This window comes from Larus michahellis, chromosome 10 (assembly GCF_964199755.1).
Source record: "Larus michahellis chromosome 10, bLarMic1.1, whole genome shotgun sequence".
Classification (NCBI taxonomy): Eukaryota; Metazoa; Chordata; class Aves; order Charadriiformes; family Laridae; genus Larus; species Larus michahellis.
This window is the reverse complement of record NC_133905.1, coordinates 13,901,513-13,923,054: the sequence shown is the minus strand read 5'-3', so window position 1 is coordinate 13,923,054 and position 21,542 is coordinate 13,901,513. Positions and strand designations below refer to the sequence as shown.

General features: G+C 41.5%; 1 protein-coding gene across 5 annotated transcripts in view; it reads right to left on the bottom strand.

The window, feature by feature from the left end:
- Positions 1–21,542, bottom strand: part of LOC141749207 (contactin-4) — a 347,767-nt gene that overhangs the window by 155,987 nt on the left and 170,238 nt on the right. For all 5 annotated transcript variants that reach the window (XM_074602291.1, XM_074602290.1, XM_074602293.1 and 2 more), the window contains one exon: positions 12,959–13,097. In XM_074602291.1, coding sequence (XP_074458392.1) covers positions 12,959–13,013 — 55 coding nt within the window. In that variant the 5' untranslated portion in view covers positions 13,014–13,097. The remainder of the gene's footprint in view (positions 1–12,958; positions 13,098–21,542) is intronic.

Below are 21,542 nucleotides of genomic sequence, written 5' to 3'. Positions count from 1 at the left end.
GGTAAAGCTCCAGTAATCCATCATTCCCACGCCACTCCTGCAGCCACAGTTGCAGAAGAGAACATGTTTGTAAACAAAGATCCGTCACGGTTGTTTGCACACATCTATATTTTCTTGCCCTTTGGCCTTTTTTTGCTCACTGCTGTTTTGATATACAACTGTGTTCGAGAAACCATCACCTAGTGCTGCACTGCAATTAGCACCAAAAGGGGTGGTAATTAATTGCAAGATTATTTAGTGATTCATAAACCGTAGAAAAGATTTATCTAGCTGTGAAATACAGAAATCATGCAAAGGAACAGTAAGACAGAGAAAACCATAAGTGGGACGGCAGAACATGGAAATCCTGTGTCATTAAAACCCAATGAGCCAGCTCCTCAGCTGATTTGAAGTGGCATTTTTTGACAGAAGTCAATATGATGACTTGCACTATGAGAGAACTGGGGTTATTTGTCAGTTCTGACAAACCTTTTCTTTCTCAAGCGGTACAAGGGACGCAGGACCCCATGGGGAGCGATGGGGAGGGCTCTGCTGGGCCTCAGGGAGCGATGCTCGACCGTCCACAAGGCTGCTTTCCAGGGGAAGCATCTTTCCACAGCAAATCTGCACAAACTCAAGCTGTTCACCTAACCCGCACACATCAGTGCCGATTCCAAATGCCTGCTGACACACAACTCTGCATAAAGACACCGCACTGACCAAACATCAGTGAAACATCTGTTGCACGCATTGGTGCTGATCCTACGGAGCAAACTCAACATTTACCTGTACGGCTGGAGCTCTGACAAATTATAAACTCACGTAACAAAGCCGCTTCCTAGTTCTGGGAGCTCCTGAGGCAGGCACATTAAATGAGCAATAAAATGCAACTTAATGGGGTCGATGTTAAATTAGTTTCAATTATCAAACCCCATTTTAACAAAATGAATACCTGGCTTACATCCAGGATTCACATAATTTACATGAGAAAGCGCTAGGTTCTCTCTCCTCCCGCTAACTGATGGCATGTCACTCCTTTGCCTTTCATTAGGGAATAACTTCCATATTCTATCCTAAGTACACGAACATAACAACAAAAGCCAGAATAAAAGAAAACATGCAAGTTCAAGCAGAAATGGAGTAGAAATCAAGAAATGTAAGCAACTGCTAAACTTGATTAAGCGAAGTCATATTAATAGATTTTTGAAAATTCTACACAGATTTTTTTCTTTCCAATTAGTTGTTTGAAGAGTGTTATCACAAGGATATTACAACAACTAAGAAAACACACAGAGAACCTCTGCTTTTCACTATGAAGAAGGTGGACACAGGCTTTAACACGTACCAAGCTATTTAGACATTGAATATAAGAAATGGAAATGCCTTGCATCTGTACATTACATATGCTGGAAATTAGCCATTGTATTTTGAAAGGAGTAGCTAACATTAGTGAGCAGAGATTAATAAGACCCAGTGCCTGCCCTCCCTCCCTGGAAATGAAGAGGGGATGATGGTGCATCCTGGGGAGCCCACTCCACCCAGCACCACTGCTCACTATCACATATGAAAAAAGTGAGTATCTGCAGAGTGTTTCCCATTTATAGAATGAGAGACACAGCCATTACTGATAACTCGTCTTGGCCACTTGACTTGAGAGTTGCAGCTGGGCTTCCTGACTCAGAAGAGGCATCATCTTTATATTGCTGCCGAGAGCGTTTTTATTCCAGTTGAGGAATATGTATTTCACTAACAGTTTGATTATGTGTTGTGCTGCCTTTTAGACCTGTTTTCTCTCCTTAAGTATTTCAGTGTTCCAAACCCCGAGGGACTAAAGACTGGCAACACATGCAAACATACACATAATGGTAAAAGCTCCTTCCAGGAGGAGGAGCTCTCATCCAGGTGCCCTGGTTACAGCTGGGCCCCTTGCGTTGTCCTGCAGGACCCTATCAACCCCTCTCCACCCCATACTCACCCTGTTTTGATGTCCAGAAGAGATTTTTGGGGGTCTCTTTCAATTATTCTTTCAGACCTGTCGTGTTAGCTATCGTTTCTACACTGGTAGAGGTACCACTCCTCAGACTCTGCTCTCGTCTTACATCTCTACCTATTTCAGAAATACTCTTTCCCTCAGGAAGAAAACCCCAAGAATGAAACTTGTCTCTCCTTAGGCCTTCCTTCCTACTTTTTTTTTTACTTTAATTGACACTAAGTATCATCCCTTTCAGTAATGTTTGCAAATTCAGAGTTGCCTGTGTTTACTTTCTCTGGATATGGTCACAGTATACTTATGCATCAATCAAAAAGAATGCTGGAGACCACTGGCACACTATAGGCATCGGATCTGCGTTACCCATTCAAGGGGATCACAAAATCAGGACAAATGTGCGCAGTAAAAGAAAATACTACTTCAACGTATTGCCAAATCACCACAACCTGGACTTCAGCATAAAGCTCAGAAATACAACAATGCTGTGATTTATTTCATATGTAAGTCCCTTTTTAAGCAACATTATAAAAGACAATCTGATGCAGATTACTTGACACCAAGAATTTGGAAGCAATTTTTCTGTAGCTGAGGAAATGCGCGTTTCTCATCTTCATTCCACCTGTGCATCCAGCCACCTCCAGCCCTTTTTTCTCTTGCTCTGTCTTCTGCATTACTCCCTGCTTTCATATGCCAGAAAGCCCAACCATCAACCTGCCTTCTTTCAAGTCCCTCTTCAGATGTTTTCTAGTAAAGCCCACACAGGACGAACCTAGAGAAAATGCCATTTCACGTGGACCATATGAAAACTGGAAGGAGAGTGAATGCTACAGGAATCAAGCTTGATCTGGCTCTCAGCGAGTGTTTCATGTTGTCCGTTTGCACAGACAGCAAGCTTGCAGAGACAGGAATAATTTATTTTTCCAAGTCTCACTGAACACCCATCATATTATGTGCTTTTCACAAGTAAAAACGACGACAATGTTCTGAACTTTGTCAGGGATTATTTTGCAGCTGCGAAAGCTTAGAATAATGAATTAAAAGATGGTATGGCAGGTATTTCAGACACAAAGAGGAAGTCATCTAAATTCATGCTATACTCAACATGCACTGGTCAAAGTTCAAACAAAGCTTTCTCCGACATACTACCTTTTTTCTCTTTCGCTATGCTACATGGACATAAGATGTTTTATAAATGACAACTTCCCTTAAAACAGATGCAATCTTCTTACATTTAAACTCAGAAAAGTGGAATGAAGACACATCAATATATTAAGATAGATATATTTTTCATACTTTCACTGACACCTGGAAAGTTTAATTAAGTTGAAAGTCACCAACTTCAGCTGAAGATGCTGACTGCTGGCTGTTTAATTAGTTGCTTGTCTCATTGATTAGCAACTTCTGCAGTACTTGATTATAAATGGTTGTAATGTTTGCCTTGCTTCACAGCCTAATTAATGATATAGACTATCTAACAATTGTGTCTTAGTTTGATTTATGAAGCTAAATATGTATATTTTATTGCAAAATAAAAATTCAAATGCATAAGGAAAAACAAACTGAAGCACTGAAGTGGTCGTGCAAGTTTTGCTTTTTCATTGTAATATACAGGAAAACTTTTCTAAAACTCGCAATAATGAGTCAGTGCAGCCTGTCACGAGTATACTCTTAATTTCAGAGTACAGACTGTCACAGCATTTGACAAACGCTTCAATAAACCAGCATTAAACAATGTTCAGATGAATGAGCTGCATTATAACATTCTGTGCTCTATTAATTAAAAGCAGTATTTATTGCGAGCAGCCCACTTACTTGCCATAGACTGACTTTGAGCACAAACTTTCAAGAATACGTGGGCATCTGTCCTATTTAATGACCCAAATCCTGTAAGACCCGGAGCACTCACAACAAGCAGTGCCCAGCTGCAGAAGGCAACACACATTTCTACGAGAGACCCTACAAAAACACACAGATGCAGCACACAGAAAGCCTCATTTTCTGCTGTAGATAACATTAGCCAGGAATGCTCTGCCAGTCTACTTACACATTTAGCTGTCAGTAAAGAGTAATTCTGTCATTGCCCACATTTATAGTACTATAATTATCAAAGTTGAATTGACCCTTTCTCCTTTTATTCCATTTGGATGATCACCCTTGATTGCTGCTTAGCTGAAAGACCTTTATCCAAATAATAACGATTGCTGCCAACATCATTTTCGGTCAGTTAATGCTTCGCTGCATGAAGTAAGGGCAGAAGGCAAAACCAAGGGATTTAACCCCACAAGTCTGAGTGGAAAATAATGGCTCCCCCAGTGGCTCCTGTTACTGTTCTAAATGATGCAAATACCCACGAAAAGCGTGGAGGAAAGCGAAAGAAGTTTTGTACCTATGCAGGGCAGCGTCAGCGGATGAAATATTTACACAGATGCAGGTTTTTGACTAGTTATGCCAGACCTTCCCCAGCAATTCAAAATAAGCAGCAGTGAACACTAGCTCCAAATCAAAATCTCAAAAAGTGGGAGAGCAGTGTCTTGCATGCAATGAATACATATATTTTTATTTCTGGATAGACACTGTAGCCCGGCAGTGCAGTTCTCAGACTATACAAAGATGCAGTTGTCTAAATCAAATCCCAGAGACAGAGCCAGCAACAAGCCCCACTGCCTGACCTGGCGGGTTTTGCATTGTTCCACACCTCTCACCTTCTCATTCTCTTTAACCACCAACACAAGCGTTACAAAGTGAGGTCCCTTTCCAATAACATTTAGATTTTCTAAGAACCATACAGTATTTTACCTATAAAGCAACAGACTAATCACCTCAAATTTTGCCATAAAACTTCATTTTTATTGGCAATAAAGAAGTATTTTGGGTCCATATTCTGCTCATTTGATAGATGCTTGGAAAAGTAGGTATTTTCGTAACTCCCTAAATGAGATTTAATTTCAATACCTACATACTAATTCAAATGCAAAGAAGCTAAATTGAAAAGAGGCATCACATAAAATGCACAAGGGATCAATACACAGCCAGATAGTTGGAACATCTGCTTATAAAAATGTCTGTATAGTCTCTGTTTTATTTAAAGTGCATCATCTTACCTCAATAACTTTTGAGAAAGATGTAATTAAACTTGCCCAGATGGACTTGTGAGTTAAACAGAGAAAAACATAATATACCTAATCATCTGCACGTAAAAGAGAAATGAGAAAATTGCATTGATACGGTCTCTAACTTTATAATTTAGGAAATTATGGCCTAAATCAGAGTCAGGTCACATCTAGTAGGGGCTTTGCTCCTGACAGATCAGGAATGTAAAATGGGTACAGACCTCTTGTGAGGCAGAGTCAAATCCTCCGCAATCACAGAAAAACTTGCCATATAATTCCTAAATAAGCATAAATTACACATAATCACATAAATTTTCTTAGCTCCCCTTCACAGCTACATACAGCTGAGTGATACTGTAGAATCCCACTTTGGCAGCTAAAGTCTGCTGGTTTCAGTTTAAATGAACTGTTGCCCACTTCAGACTTAATTGTTCTTATCCCAGTGTCCTCTTAGCTCAAACAATTCTTCCCCTCTGAAGTTTCTTCTCCTCTCACTCTTTATTTCCCTTCTTTAAACCATTCTCTTTTGTCTTCAGTTTCAGTTCCTTCATGCAACAATCACAAGTCTCTGGCTTCAGACCCCTCTCTGTGCTATGATACATACACCATATTGATATTAATTATTATCACCCATCACCACCTGCCACCACCTCAACAGCACCTTTAATTCTGTTTAAATGTTTATATGTAATAAGGAAGCTTCTGTCCACCCTCAGAAACAGTCTGAGCTTGCCAAGGAAACACAAAGCAGACTGACATTACAGAAGGAGAAAAAAAAGCCAAATGAAGTTTCTAGTGGGGTTTTCACTGCAGCAGCAAACTTTGGCAGGCTTGGATGAGAAGACAAAGGCAGATGCACTTGGTGATGCTCATAACCCCACTACTTTGACTTTTTGTCCCAAATTGAAATGGCAACTTTGGTGGTACGAAGTTTGTAGAACTTTTCCCTGACATCACAGGAATGTTTGCTAGCTCCAGTTCAAGACACTTGAGCTCTGCTCAGCAACAAAAAGTACAAGGACCTTCCCTGGGAAGACTCCAGCCCAAGAGCTGAGGAAAGGAATGGACCTTTGCCAGCTGCTGCATCACTTCCACGGCACATCACAAGATCCAACACTGACAACCATTATCCACAAAAAACTGTAACGCTTGCTGTCTTCACTTCACCACTTACAGCCATTCCTACCCCAAAAGCTTTTACTGTTACAGCAGCATGTCCCATTAATAACACAACCACGATCAGCTGTGGCAAAATTGTTCCTTGACGTGTCAAAACTACATTTAACGTGGATCAGTTTAACCATATTCAACAGGCAGTAACGTCACTTGACACACAGGTAGAGCTGACACTAGAGTTGAACCAATGATTCATAGTCCCAGGGGGTTTAACGTCACACTGGAGTCCAGACACTGCCAGGAAATGCATAAAATCTAATTCTGTGACTGTTAAAATGCCAACAGAATTTGCCCCAGCAAGGGCTGTCCCCCCACAGAAGTGACCTCTATCTTCGCCCAAGTAACCCATCTCCACCCCACCATTTACTGTCCTCTCCTGCCGGCAGCAGCCCGCCCCAGCCACGACTAAGAGCAGCCTTTTACTCCAGAAAATGCCTGTCCAAACCCCTCTACTGGAATAATTACTCAGCACCCTCTTGTACAGACAATTAAACGCACACTTTTAGGCATCTTTTTAAAACTGTTCCGAAGGAAGACCAATGCACTCGTAGCAATAACCTCCAGCAGTGTGTCTGCTCAGACGGTAAGCATCTCTGATGAGAAGCATTTGGTTTTCAGTGGAATATCTATACTCACAGTGAGGACACCGTGGTGTTGACGTGACATAATGGCTCTCCTGGGACCTCATCACCCACCACTATGGTGACAGGCAGATTATTTAGGGATCTTCAGTAGAACCATATAACAAGGAAGTTGTTACAGTCCCAACTTTATCTTAACCTGGACCTTCTACAGAGCAGGTCATTTCACAAAACTCATCCCTGAGTCCATCTCCAGATTGGGCCATTTTAACACACCCACCCTCACAACACGGCCACTCCTGCCCGCTTTTATAGGCGGCGCGTGCTCGTACTGGTCCTTGCCTCCCACGTCCTTCGTCCTGATTGGCCAATGCACCCTTTAAAGGGGAAGCGGGTACGTGACCACCTAGCTGACAGCTAATGGCCGCCTGCCCAGAAGATGGCGCCGCCGGGGCGAGGAGCAGGCGGCCCCGGCCACAGGTCTTTGTGCAGCATTTGAAAATACAGGCGCTTGAAGTGAACAAAAAGCGCCTCGAATAATTAAGAAAAAAATCCAGAGTGTTAAGGGCAAGCCAGATCTCAACTGCAAAGCCTTCTCCAGCGAGCTTCAGTGACAGCTTACTGAGTGCCATGAAGCCAAGGGCTGTGTGGTGTTTGGGAAGTGATTACATTAATAGGAGTCATTCAGTGCTTTATCTGTTCCGAGTACTATGCAAACATTAATTAGGCAGTCGGGTAGAGAAATGCAAAGTGCTGTAGAACTGACCAAAATATAAATTAATTAATTATGGAACTGCAACAGATTAATCATTTTCTAGCTACCCACTAACATCAAAGCACCAGTCATGGGAACTACACAGCACCAGAAAAAATGCTGAAGGAATTGAATTGGTGCATCGTTTATAGAAGACCATTATTTAATTTGTACAACAGTACTTCTTGGTTTAATTCTTTACATTCAGACATAAAATTAGCAGAATTTCTTTTGTACGTAACCTATCTCTGCTTGGATAGAAGCATGAATTCAAATAGGTCTGTGAGTATTCATGAACGTTGGGTTTTCATTTTTAACAGAGCTGAATGCCTGATTTCATTGGAAAGTATTGATACAAATCACAACGATTTTTGTCTTAACAATGGAAAACAGTTGACTATATATTGGGGTTTTTCCCCAGGAATTACACAGCCATGCTCTAAATACTCTGGCCTGAACCACTGCTGAGGTATTGGTTATGCTGTATCAGCAGGTGATAGAAAGAATGCCTGGACAGGCATTTATAAGAATTGTTTCCTGTTAAAAAACAGTATGGAAAAAACAAAAAACACAACTGAAATTGAAAATAAGCTCTACAGAAATATTTCTTTTTTTTTTCCTCCTGACTTCTGCTCTCGTGTGCATATTTCTAGATTAGAAAATGGCATTTTTCAGCAGATAAAAGGTGAAAACAATGCTTTTGTTCCACCTTAATCAAAAATATGATAGAATTTGATATTGAAAAATATGATGCTGTCCCTGGATTTGCAGAATTAAGCGCGGGTGTTGCTGGGATATCATGACACCAGTAACAGCTTTCCCCGTACAGACAGCCAGGAAAAAACCCATTGAGAAATACCACTCTAACCCCTGTTCTGACGGCTGAAATGATGTATAAGTGGTACATGTGGTCGTCTTCATATTAATTCACTTTACCTTTTTAGATTGAGAGGCAATATGGCTATTAACTAATTCTGGATACCCAGACAATTGTGAAACCCTAGCTTTTCACGTAACAGAGTGTAGACGTGTACAGACATATACTCTGGGGGAGCAATGAAGGTATTTCTAAGTTTCAGGATCATCTCCCATGTTCCACTAAAAAATTGTCAGCAATTTTTGTGCAGCCCATTTAATCTGTTGCAAAACAGAGGCTTCCACGGCTGGGAGGCTTCATGAAGAAGCCAAGATAACAGACAGAAAGAACAATGTTTCCTTGTTCATTCACATCAGTGTAGAACAAATACTAGGATTCAGTATTTTGGCTTGTGCTTTCTGGAGCTACTTCAGTCACCCCTCCAGGAGCATAGAACACACAGACCTGCAGTGGCACTTTCCCTTTGACAAAACAAACTTATTGAAACAGAACCATTATTATAGAGCTGCAAGACAAATTTGTTTATGGAAGCTATTGTGTTTACGCAGTGCTTACTAAGAAAAAAGGAGGACCAGTCTTGCTGGATGATGTGTTTGTTGTGAGCGGAGATCCTTCCTTTTAAATGGCAGGAACAAGCAGAATGCCAGAAACCAAAGCCTCCAAGGAAAAGCCGGAGATGGAGACTGGGGGCAGGAGAGCAAGCCAGACTCCAACCACATGCACAACACAGCAGACCATAAACACTTCTCAAGAGCTACCAGGTTCCTTTTTTGTTTTCTGTCAAAACATGAGTGGATCTTCATGGGTTAAATAACATTATAAAATACGCATATGCACACTCACACGGCTAATGCCTCTCTGCAACTGCAGGTCATTAACATGCAAATATGACTTCAACAGTGAAACTCACAGGAAGTTAACGAGGCAAAGAATTGCATAAGAGTCACAAAAATACAGAAAATTTCCTTTCATACTTGTCTAGCACATTACAGGCATACGGACTACGTCCTATCTTCATTAACGCAAGTCGGTTTGGTTGTGCAATGTCTTTTATTTCCCTGTTGCTGTTCCCAGGCTGTACACAAATGCATTTTAGGGTGTACAGTCACTATGTGGGGCTGCCCCACATAGCTTTGTTAACAAAGTGATGACTTGAAGAGCTGTGTGTTATTTTTCACAGGCTACTCTGCCTCTCATCTTACTCTCCAAAATTCAAAATTATCACCACCACAACTGCTACTTAAGGAATCTGACAGCCCTAACAAATCAGCGTTATTTGGCACCAAAGGAATAATTTGCAGTTACTGCTTCCCAGAGCTGACACCTGAAGAAAAGACTCCTGAAAATATAATCAGAAACCCTGAATTGATATACATCAACTATGGAGTCCAAAGAAAGCATCGTTAGTTTTTATCTGTATGACCTCAGAGCAACCAGCGAGAAACGCAGGCTCAAAAATACGGTCCCAGGTTGGGTGATGGACTGAAAGGGGGTGGTAAGCTCAGAAAGACCTTTAACAGTGCTGCTGCCTTTTGCAAGGAAGGCTGAGTAGCTCCCAAAATTATTAGTAGATTTGCACCTCTGGGTAGCTGGTTTAAGTACGTCTTGGGATTGATCTAGCTTTCTCTCTGAGTGTTTTATCCTGCTGTGAAGAACTGTAATATCTGAACACCCAGTACATAAAATCAGTAGCAATATCCCATGCAGACTGTGAACAGCTCTGGCACGTCTTTCTTCTCCTGGCACGTTGGCAGTGGCGGAAAACTGGTACCCTTAACGACACATTTGGATACTCAAAGTGCTTCGGGTTTGACAGCTGTTTAATGGCTTGAATGATACGAGTTTGGAAGTTTTCATGCAATTCCTAGTAAACAGATGTTCATTTAGGAAGCACACGCACACAAAAAAAGCCCAAGTAGCTGCTGGGACTGGCAGTAGCTGGACCCACTGGCTGTCCCCAAAGGGGTACCAGGGCCACTGCCACATGGGGACGGTGGGGCCCCGCTCGCCTCGGTGGGGAGTTTCGACAGGGCAACACCGAAAAGCTCATCCTCCACCAGCTGTGGCAGAGACAAAGACAAGAGTGATATCTGGGCTGTGTGTCTGACACTGATGAGAAGAATTAACTACAAGTAATCGGTTTTCAGGTTTAAGCTTATTTTCACAGGTAACTCAATACTTAACACAGTTTCTCAGGCATTGGAGGGTCCATGAGGCACTATGGAGGATTGTTAGATAACTCTTCTGCATCCTATTTTTACTTTTTTTTCATTGTATAATTCAGTTATTAATTTTTTTTCTCAAAGATGGTTCAAGGGTTTGATCAACATGAAAATAAAATACTATTTCCTAAATTAGTTTTTAAACTTAGAAATTAAGAAGTACTTAAGGGATGAGCAATCTATTGTAGACTGAAGGAAAGCTTCCATCCCTCCTGGGTAGCCCTGAAGCAAAGCCCCCGTGCAGGGCAGCGGGAGGAGCAGTGCCCCAGGGGAACTGGGCAGCCTCAGGCTCCTGGGCAGGACACGGCTTGGGAAGTTACCGGTCTCCTTTAAGCTTTTTCCTTGGGATCAACAGCTGAAGTTCTCCAAGAGCAGCACAATTACTAGCAGGGGCAAACAAGCCTCCTGAAACTAGGTAAAAAAAACACAAAAAAACCCCACAAAACTACAAAAATTAAGAAGGGGTGAAGGCTTGCCTATGAATTTTTGGTTTATATCTTTGTGCCTTTTCCGTGGAGCAAACGAGATAGCTGTGCTTCACATAACACCACAGCTCCAGCAGCAAAATCCCTTCCACACCTACAGCCGGCTCGTACAACATTGCAGGCAGACACAGAAACTTCCAAATGTAAATCTCTTTGAAAGAAGTCACCCCAAACCACATCCTTTAGCAAAACGAAGGAATTTCCTCACTCATCACCTAATACAAAACTCGCACAAAGCTTTTGGCACTCCTCTACCCATAACTCTGTTAAGCAGGACAGAGAAGCTGATGCTGTGCCCTGAAGATATCTAATACACTGCAAAGATGAGAAAAAATGCCATTGCAGAATAGCGCGGGGAAAGCCAGTGCTTACGAAATGCATTTTTCTAAACTGATGTAAAAGATAAGGACAACCCCCTGAACACATTCTCCTGAAACTTTATTTTGCTGACCCTAGACATTTTGCAATAGATATTTTAAGTATAGAAATTACAGCAAAAAAATATTTTGCATGGGTTGGTTTTTCAACCATTTTCTTTATTTGCTTAAAAAAAAGGATCCTACGTCACGTTTTCCCGCAGACTAACTTCTTTAGGGTTGCAATTCCTGAAACACGTGTGGCACTGCATTGAAGAATCTTTCTGCATCCAATTTTCTGCCAGCTCAGAAACTGTCATAGCACATTTAGAACGACTTGGAACCAAATTTCAAAAATAGGTACCCATAAGTACCAGAATAAAAGTGGCTTTGTGTTCAGTAGAGCTAAGCAGAAGAAAGTAAACACTATTATAAGTAGTTTGCTATTACCTAAAATGCTGAAAAAGTACCTTGACAATGTGCAGATATAAAAGGGAAGAAAGCAGAAGTTACTAAACAAAGCAGTAAAACATTCTGAGCTCCAAGCAGCAGATAAATTAAGAGCAATCCAGATGCACACCAAGGTGACATCAACATTAATTAAAACACAAACAGCCCCTCCTCAGAACAAAACACACGTTAAAGAATAATAATGCCAATGCAAGGAGGAAGTAATCAATGATAGCTGAATAGCAAAGAGAGACTCAAAACAGGCTTTGACAGCCCTGGTGCGATGGCAGCACCCGCTGCAGAGGTACTGGTGGAAGCGAAATCAGCCCAGTTCTCCCAGCTCTCCCAGCAGCGGCCTTCAGGCAACTCCTTGCGCACGAGAAGGTCAGCAAAGCTTTAGTGCAAGCTCTGCTGACCCCCTGCAAATCTGAAACGTCTTCCAAGACCCGCTTCAGCTGCAGGAAAAAGGCACATTCCTCAGAAGTTTCATTTTGATGGGAATGTTCAAAACACTGCAACTCTCAGGGAAGAAAAAGTTAAACAAGGGCAGTTAGAGAAGATGGTTATATCACTGAAATATGTTATTCTAATTATTTGTTAAATGGAGCGAGGTCTTAGCTGTAACATAACACCGTTTTAATGGGATTTAAAGCCATACTGCACGTAGGTTTAATTGAGCATTTAAACGCTTAGCACAGAACATGGGAAAACAACTTCCATCAACAGCAACTTTGAACTGGAAATGGGCAGAGCAGACCTTTGAAACATCACACTTCCGCTGTGGAGATACCGATCAGCAGTAAAAGGAGCTTGTTATGAGCATCAGCCTGATCCGTTCAGCAATCTCTCCTCATGCCGCTCATGGAGCGGGGACTTGTTTTGCCATTTTATCATAGGCATACAAAATGCGGTGCAGTTTTGTGTTAGTGTGAAATACGGTGACGTTCTTAAATCAAAAGTTTTAAAATGACACTTTACCTGCAAGGCACACCATGAATGATTGCAGCACGAGCAGTTCCCATAGCAACCTCATCTTCAGCTTCCCGGGTCAGAGGAGACGAGTCCGGTAACTACAGAAGAGAACGGGGCTCCTTGGAAATTTTAGGCAACCTTTAATCTGTAAAAGAGAAAAGACATTACAAGGAGATTTAGGATTGCTGCTCCTTCTGGTTTTGACAGTTTGTTTTTCTTTCCAGGAAAGTTGCATCTAAAGACCAACAAAGAAACTTTTTTAAACATTGCATTTAAAATCATTCTGAGGAATGATTTGCAAAATTGGTTTACTCTGCAAGTGCTACTAACAATCTTTTCTTCTTCTTCAGATCCGTGCTCTAGATCTAAAGAAGACAAAAAGAAGATTTGTCAGAAGAAAGGCACAGAAACTTGCAGAGGAAACCAAACTCGCAAAAGTAAGGGCCCACATAACGCTGGGTACCAGGGGAGGATTAGGAATTGTAACCCAGTATCTGCATCTTCCGTTTGGGTGTTGTGACATTCCTTCTGTCTCTCAACTCTGTCATCAGCAGATTCGCTCACTGCCTCTCTGGGGTAATCTGAAGTACAATCAGTTAACTCTGTAGTTCACAGTTAAGAGGAAAGTTACGAGAATTACTCTCACTTTTCTCTACGAACATCATCTGGTACGTGAAGGACATTGTCTCTACAAGGCGACACTTTCTAGGAAGTGTTCCCACCCTGCTAAGGAAAGGGGGATGCTTTTCGCATTTCAGCCCCATTCTCATTGCCCCAGAATTCTTCACAAAAAGCCCTTAAAACATCTCCAGGCAAAACCTGTTTTTTTTTCTCGTGCTTTATTACAACTTGTAAATAGTTAAAATTTGTAAGTAGGCAATTTGAAGACTTCCTCGGCTTATCACTGCAACGTATTCCCCCCCTGCCGCAGCCAGTTGCAATCCGATGGGGGAAAAATGCCTGTTTTTATGAAAGGAACCTTTTCCAGAGCAGGCATTGAAACATTAAAAATAAGTCAGACACACATTCTTATAATTTATTCATATCACTGAAGGCTGGAAGTTAAGGGGCCGTGTGCTTACAAGACAAACTGCATGACTAATGGCATGTGAAGGGGTATCATGAGAGGTCTCTGCTTGCTTTTGTGAATTAAAATTGATACGATTTTTCTAATAAAGTCAGGTTCAATGCACTGAGAAGACTAAGAATCTTCATCTGGTGATCTGGAGATGCAACTTTGAAGGGGGTAGAGATTAACTGAATATATTCATCTGTTCTCACGCAGACTGATTAGGCTAGCTGGGGCTTAGCAGGAAGAACTAATCAATGAAAACAAGTAACATCTTTAACGAATTATTAGAGTATTAATTATTAATTTTTGAAGGAAAATGTCATCATAGACCTTTATATTGATTGACATAGTTAAGCAGTTACTCTCTGTATTTATAGTGAACTGAAGGCATGTATTTGTTTAGCCTGTATAGTCTTCATACATGGACAGATGCTATTTTTCCTCTAAGCACCAAATTCTGTTGGTTATAACTGCACCTATACAGGAGATTTATACCAAAGGCAAGTCGCTCTTGGTTTTACCCTAGTTTAAGTAAGATTTGAGATAAATCTTGTATTCACCGGCAGCTGCTGAAATTCTTTTGTGCCCTCGTTTTCCCACGTATTATTCCCATCAATAAGCCCATCATGTCACTTCTAAGGCTTCTCTTCATTACACTGCAATGCAACACTTTACGATTGTTCTCCTCGCTCTCTGCAATAAGCTACGTGGGACTGAAACAGAACAATCATTTAACAGCCTTTGATACCTAATTAAAAACACGAGGTATAGCACTTACCAACTTAACCTACTGCCAGGAACCCATCTGAAGTACCTGCAGACCCGCCTGCAAGCTGCCAGTGTGCAGAAGGGCTGACCAAAATCACTCCTGCTATGTGCATTAATAACAACAGCACTCAACTCAGCTGTCTGTAAGCAGTGCCAGTGGCAAGAAAGTATTACATCTGCCTTTCGGTTAAAAAAAAAAAAAACAGGAAGGTAAAACCCCAGATCTGACCAAAGTCAAGCAAAATGCCTATATTTATTCCCCGGGCTTTGAGGATGGTGCTTCTGGAGACCTGATGGAGCTGAGGGACAATTCTTCATGGAGGACCATGGAGGTGGCAGTCTCGTTTGCAGGTCCCAAGGCTGTGTGTGTCATGTCCCTGATACTCTCTTTGAACAGAGATTGTTGTTTTGGTATTTTATTCCCTAGTTTTCCATAGATGCAAGAAAAGCCTTGGATAGCCTTCAATTTATTATCCCCAATGCAACTTCTTCTCTTACCAGAGCTTCTCCTGTCTCATCACCCCTTTGGGAAGAAATCTGGCTACTTTGTGGTTTTTGCAAACTGATTTTTTTTCTGCTTAGGAAACCATGCTTCTCTAAGCATTTTAAAACTAATACAAAGTATTTCAAAATTACTAATGTAAATTAGTTTTTTAGCTTATAAGGGCATTAAAAATAGCAGGCTTTCTTTCCTCCCAAGATGTTTTCACGCAATTGCTAGGTCTTACTTTCAGCCAAAAATAAAAGCTATGCTAAAAATATGCATTTTTAGTACTCGGCACATTTAATTATTAAGTCCAGTGAAAAAGCTGAAAGTCTTCCCTGTTACTCAGTTATTCAAAACGTACTCCAGAGAACCAGCAGACAGCGAGAGGGTCACGTATGTGCTTCAAAGTAAAATTTTTAGCTATGTGAATGGAAACAGTCGCTTCTGGTATTAATGAACTGTCTTATACATGACTGGGGTTGGTATTTCTATCGATGTTAATGGAAACTCTATGCACTTAGAGCCAAAGTATACCTAGTAATTATTACCTTTGATTATATTCCTAGAAGAGGCTGTAGCATATATCATTTTTTAACTATATGGAATAGTACCACATTTCTGTCGCCATACTCAGAATTGCTATTGCTGGATTAATATTAAAGCTTCACCATCTTCCTGGTGCTCCATAACAGCCCTCCCAGGAGTGGCACTGGAAATGGGTACCCGGAGAGTCATTTGCCAGCTGAGCCCTGGCTTGGTACCACCACACACCAACCCTTGGACCGAGACATCTCCTAACACTGGCTAATACGTTACAGAAAGTTTCCCGAAGAGAAACCGTGCCTGTCTTAGCATAAAAAGTAGTGAAAAGTAAATGGGATGATTACCGTTAAAAATATTTTCCTAAGGTTAAAATATGGTCGTATTCAAGAGGCGGCTGCATTCTCATTTCTCATGATAGTTCCCTATTTCACATGTGAATGAGTCCAATCTTCAAAATGTTTTCCCGTAAACATTGCTGCTGTTCGTATCAGCAGGCCCATTGTTCACAGCTGTGTAAAAACTGTTGAAACACGTTGACTTTTTATGGCAACAACTTGAGGAAAGGCAACACTTGTGCATGAGCAAAAGATGTAAAATTGAAAAGATCCTTCCCATTTCTAAATGTTTTCTGACTATAAAATCCCAGGGGGGGTTTGCACTGCTTCTGAAGGAGAATATAAGAAGCCTGAAAACTTGCAAAGTTTAATATTTTATTTCCAGAAGGAAGCGTATGTAGTTTCGGCACTACAGAAATTATTTTTTCAAAATGAAAATGAGATAGCTGTGCTTCAGTTTGGAAGTGCATCCCATTAGAAAACCTAGTGCCAACACATGTACAGATGTCTTTTTAACTTTACTTTTGGCAATGCACTCATTGCAAATCTTTGAAAGGCACCTTTTGCTTGTAATTGGATTCTGACAAAGAAAGTTGACTATAAGAGCTCTGACTGCAGTCAGGTACGAGGGAAAAAAAAGATGCATGCAGTAGAAATATTTGTGGTGAATTTTTCTGTGTTAGTAGGCATGGGTCTTTCTCACTAATCCCATTTGGATGTCTAATGATTAGCACTTCTGAAAAAAAAACCCACAAAACAACACAAGATAGAAATGAAAAACCTAAGGCTAAGGTATATGGATGCATTCAGAACGCAAAAAATACTTTTGTAGATATAATTCGCACTATATGAACTCCCCATTTTGTGAATATTCTGAAAGAAAATTTGCAAAACATGCCTGAGACCCCTCAGTAGTGCAGCAGCAGCAGCGAGAAGCAAGCCTTAGCAATCATCTCACGTTTTTCTACTGCACACCGGTGTGCTGCACAGTGCCAATTCTGCTAAACTCCCAAATAAATCACTGTTAATGAAGCATGCTGCACACACAGACAGCAACAGGCATCTTTTAATCACCTCAACAAAGGAAGAGCTAAGGGTAAGCACAAAACACTCTGAGCACTAAGATGCGAGTTGTTAGATTTAAGGTGGTGCTGACCCTCCGTGTCTCAGATCTGACCTGAAGGCAACAGCAAGTATCTAACACGAATTCACTACTTTCCTGAATAGCGACGGTAATTCATGGTGCCAAAACTTCCAAAGGCTTACCAAGCTTTTTAAACAGAAGTACAGTATCATAAAATACTATAGTATCATCCCTGGAGGTGTTCAAAGCCAGGAGGGATGGGGCTTTGAGCAACCTCGTCTAGTGGGAGGTGTCCCTGCCCAGGGCAGGGGGGTTGGAAAGTGATGATCTCCAAGGTCCTTTCCAACCCAAACCATTTTATGATTTAAGTAATTAACAAAAATAATCTTCAGGCTTCAGTGCAGAAGAGGGAACCGACCTATGGGTTACCCGACTGCTGTCTGGTTACACAGAACTTGGGGCTGTACAGCTGCTGAGAGCACAAGATGTTTGCATGTCTAAGAAAAAGGGCATATGGCAAATGTATGCCAGAACACCTGCGTGGGATGTATACTGCAGGTCAAGTCTAGAAGGACCAGTCCCAGCAAAACCTGAGCACAAAGGTTTAGCATAAACTCAGATTCATCTCGTCTATACAAAAAAGGGTAGAAAATAAGCCACAGAAAGTTTTCTGCAATTCAAAAAAAACCTTTTTCCTAACACAAAGATACCTTCTTCTAATATATGCATACAAAAAGATCTATATCCATCAAATATGTGGTTGCTAGGTGCTTCCCAAGTCTTAGAAAACACAATGAAAAAGTCTGCAAAGCTACACCAGAACACTATTATCCATTTCTATCTCTCCAAACACTTTCCAAAAGCTTTACAGACTTCACAGACCTCGTAGTGCAGGAGTAAGTCCCATTTTTTGACCAGACTCTGTAACATGTTCATTTAAGCTTTTAACACTTAAGGAGCAGCATTAACAGAGAAATATCAAAAAAGAAATGGTTAGTTGTAAGTAAAATAATTTAACTTCAGAAGACTTTAAACCCTTTACTTGAACTTCTGATTTTTGACCCTTCCAACATGATATTCAGTGAACAACACAGCCCTTTTTGCCAAAATAACTGCAATGAAATGGGCTGGCCATCAGTTCCTTTAGAGTCCCCAAATACTCTATAAAGAACGAGGTATCCTTCTGGAAAGAAAGATTCATGAAGCCCCGCGTTCACTGGTAGCACAGCTTCAGCTACGGCTGCCGCACTTCCCTCAGATGCTTTTAAGGAGCAAGGAATATGAAAATTTCAGCTTTGGGAAAGGAATTGACATCAAAATTCATTTCTCTTTCTCACTACCTGGCAGGGAAAATTATCTGCTTATTTTTAAAAGAGATGCCTACGCAGGCTGCCTGCATGCAGTCCATTTGTGATTTGAAGTCACCCTCGCAGACCTCTTTGCAGGACAGGGATTTTTTTCCTATTTGATCACTTTGGAAAATTTCAATTTAGACTTTACCAGAGGCCAATTCTATAACTTTACCAAAGAATGGATATAACTGACTGAAAAGCCATAGTTGGAGAGTAATTATTGAAAGTTGACTGCCAAAATGAGTCTGTCTTTCGTCCAGTATTTTTATTAGCAGCACGAGTGGAAGAGAAGGTGCGTTTACTCAGTCTGCTGGTGACACTAAGAGGCTGCAGGTACCTCTGAGGATGTGAATGTAATTCAAAAGCACCTTGACAAATTGGACATAAAACCAGCCTAAACCAGAAGGATGAAACTCTGTACGAGACAAGTGCTGCGTACTGCAGTCAATAGGATGCTGCATTAAATAGCACAAACATATGCCGGGGAGCAGGCGGCTGGGTGATAACTCTGCACTGATCCCCACGCGGCTGAACGTGTCGGCAGTGCCCTGTGACACTGCAAGCAGCAAAAACCCTGCCTGGGATGGATAAACCAGGTTTGCAGGTCTTTTTCAGCTGAAAATTCCTGCTAGGTAAGCAACCTGTCACTCCCCAGCACCGGGGGGCTCAGATGCATGTAGTGCTGCATGTCAAGGAAGATTTGCCCCAAATAGAAGCATCCAAAGGAGAAAACCACAAAGGTCTACAAAACATGTCCTATAAATAAAAACCAAATGGAGTTGCTTAGCCTAAAGTATAACGAAGATAAAAGAGTTAACAGTATTAAAACATGTAAAAAAACTGCTGGAAATAGAAAGAAATTATTTATTCCCACATCCAAAGTGAATGCAATAAGAATGAATATAAAAAAAGAAGATCAAGGTTTAGACTTTAGGAAAAGCTTGTTAAGGCCAGCTCAAGCACAGGCATGGGCTGTCCAGGTAGGATGCAGAATATATATTGTTAATGTTCCTTAGCAATTTGTAAGATAAATTTAAGTGCAGAACAACCAAGATATTGAGGACAGACAATATGTATTTTGCTTCCAGGAACACCAATACATGGAAGGGGTGGAGAGAATTCCAAACATTGGGATTCTCCAGTCCCATTGCTGCTGGTTGCAAGGTGAGGTTGTTCCCCATCTGATTCAGAAATTGGAAGAAAAATAACCTGGAGCCTCCGATAATTAATTGAAAGTCACTCAGACTTAGACACAGAAGAATAACACAGAGGTGTCCTCTATAAATGAATGTTAAAGAAACCGTTCGGCTTTAGTAAGGGGTCGTGGGGCAAAAGCAATGAGGTTTCTTTCACGTAACAGACAAACAAGGCTTTTCCTAAATTAAAGAAAATTGTTTTATCTGTGAAAGGGGTTAAACAATGTTATTCCGGAGGAGCAGCATGAGGAATTCATAACAAGGTTGTGGCAGAAACGAAATGCTTAGAGCAGTTAGGGAAAGCAGCAGGATTAGACCTTATTCAATGGGATTGCATCAATGCATCATTGTGAGAATATCCTCACAATTTAGTGTCCAAAAGCAATGTGGAAACTGGATACCTTTGTGAGCAAGTTAGCGTTGAGGGGCAGGAACCAGCATCATCTGGGGTGAAATAGTGAAAAATCAGTGGTCCTGGACAAGATGATTCTGAAGGGCTCTGAAGTGCCCAAGATGCTTAAATCCTGGGCAGCTTTTGATCCTGTTGCTCAGAAATAGCTGGTTGCCCACGCTGCTGGAGAGCATCACTGTGACACGCTCCTCCCAGCAGCGTCCTGGGCACGGGCAGCTCCGTGCTCATGCTGGTCCCCGCTCCTGAACACCATCCGTGGCCCAGATTCAGCAAAACATCAAATTCCTAACCCTGATCCAGCCTCTAAATGCTTTACTGAATCCATGTCTGTGTGTCGGGAGAGGCGCAGGCTCTCCTTAGCAGGTGCAATCAGTGACCCGCAAAATTGAACGTTGAAAAATAGAAGGTGCCTAAAAGACGTGTCCCCAATAGTGCAGATCTTCACAGTAATACTTTTGTGATGTACACACCACTGAAGCTTTTCAGCGCTCAAAAGACAGGTGTTTTTTTCGGCTGTGGTAGCTGCTGTCATGAGTCCTGAGATAAATATTGGCCTTCCGTTTTGCATAAGGGAAGAGAAAAGGGAATTTGAAAAGATGGCCCGGGGAGATGAAGGGTAGCAGGAGTGTGCCAGTGGCATCTCTCACCGAGCCCTCTTCGTTCTCACAGCACGTCTGTCAGATCCTGATCTATCTCAAGCTTCTTTGCTGAAATTATCCCTTCTGGAGTTGCACTTACACACAATTCACACCTTATGAAATATATATGGGCACAGTGTGCCTGATGAAAGAAATGACACATACGCAGCATGTTTCTGAGACACGCTTATGATAAATGGGAATGAAATGCTTCAAAAAATTAATTACCTAAAAAAGAAAGACTGAGAAAAACAACGTCAGTTTTTACATTGTGTTTCCTCCTTTGGGCTTTCATCCACATTGACTAGATAGAGATTTCATTTCACTGTATCAAGGAAGGTACAGCACCTCAACAGATGCAAGTTCCCGACTCGCTCCTGTCATTTATATTTGTCAGGCGACTGGGTCTTTGGTGGGCGCTCTGCCTGAGCCACCTCCCGGCTGTCACAGCCCTGCCACCACTCCCTCCGCACCCCAGGAGGATGCCGGGGTACACACGTACGTGGGAAACAAGGATTACATCCACCAGCTTAAGACAATAAATACAGTTCTAACAATATTAGCAAAGATTGCTGAAGGAAGAACTCAGTAAGCACCCACTGCAGTGAATTATGATCCCTAGAGTTTGAATACAGTTTTTCTACATAAGTTTTTTCAACGTAAGTCTTTGTAAATTATGCTCATATATCCCTGAAGAAACCAG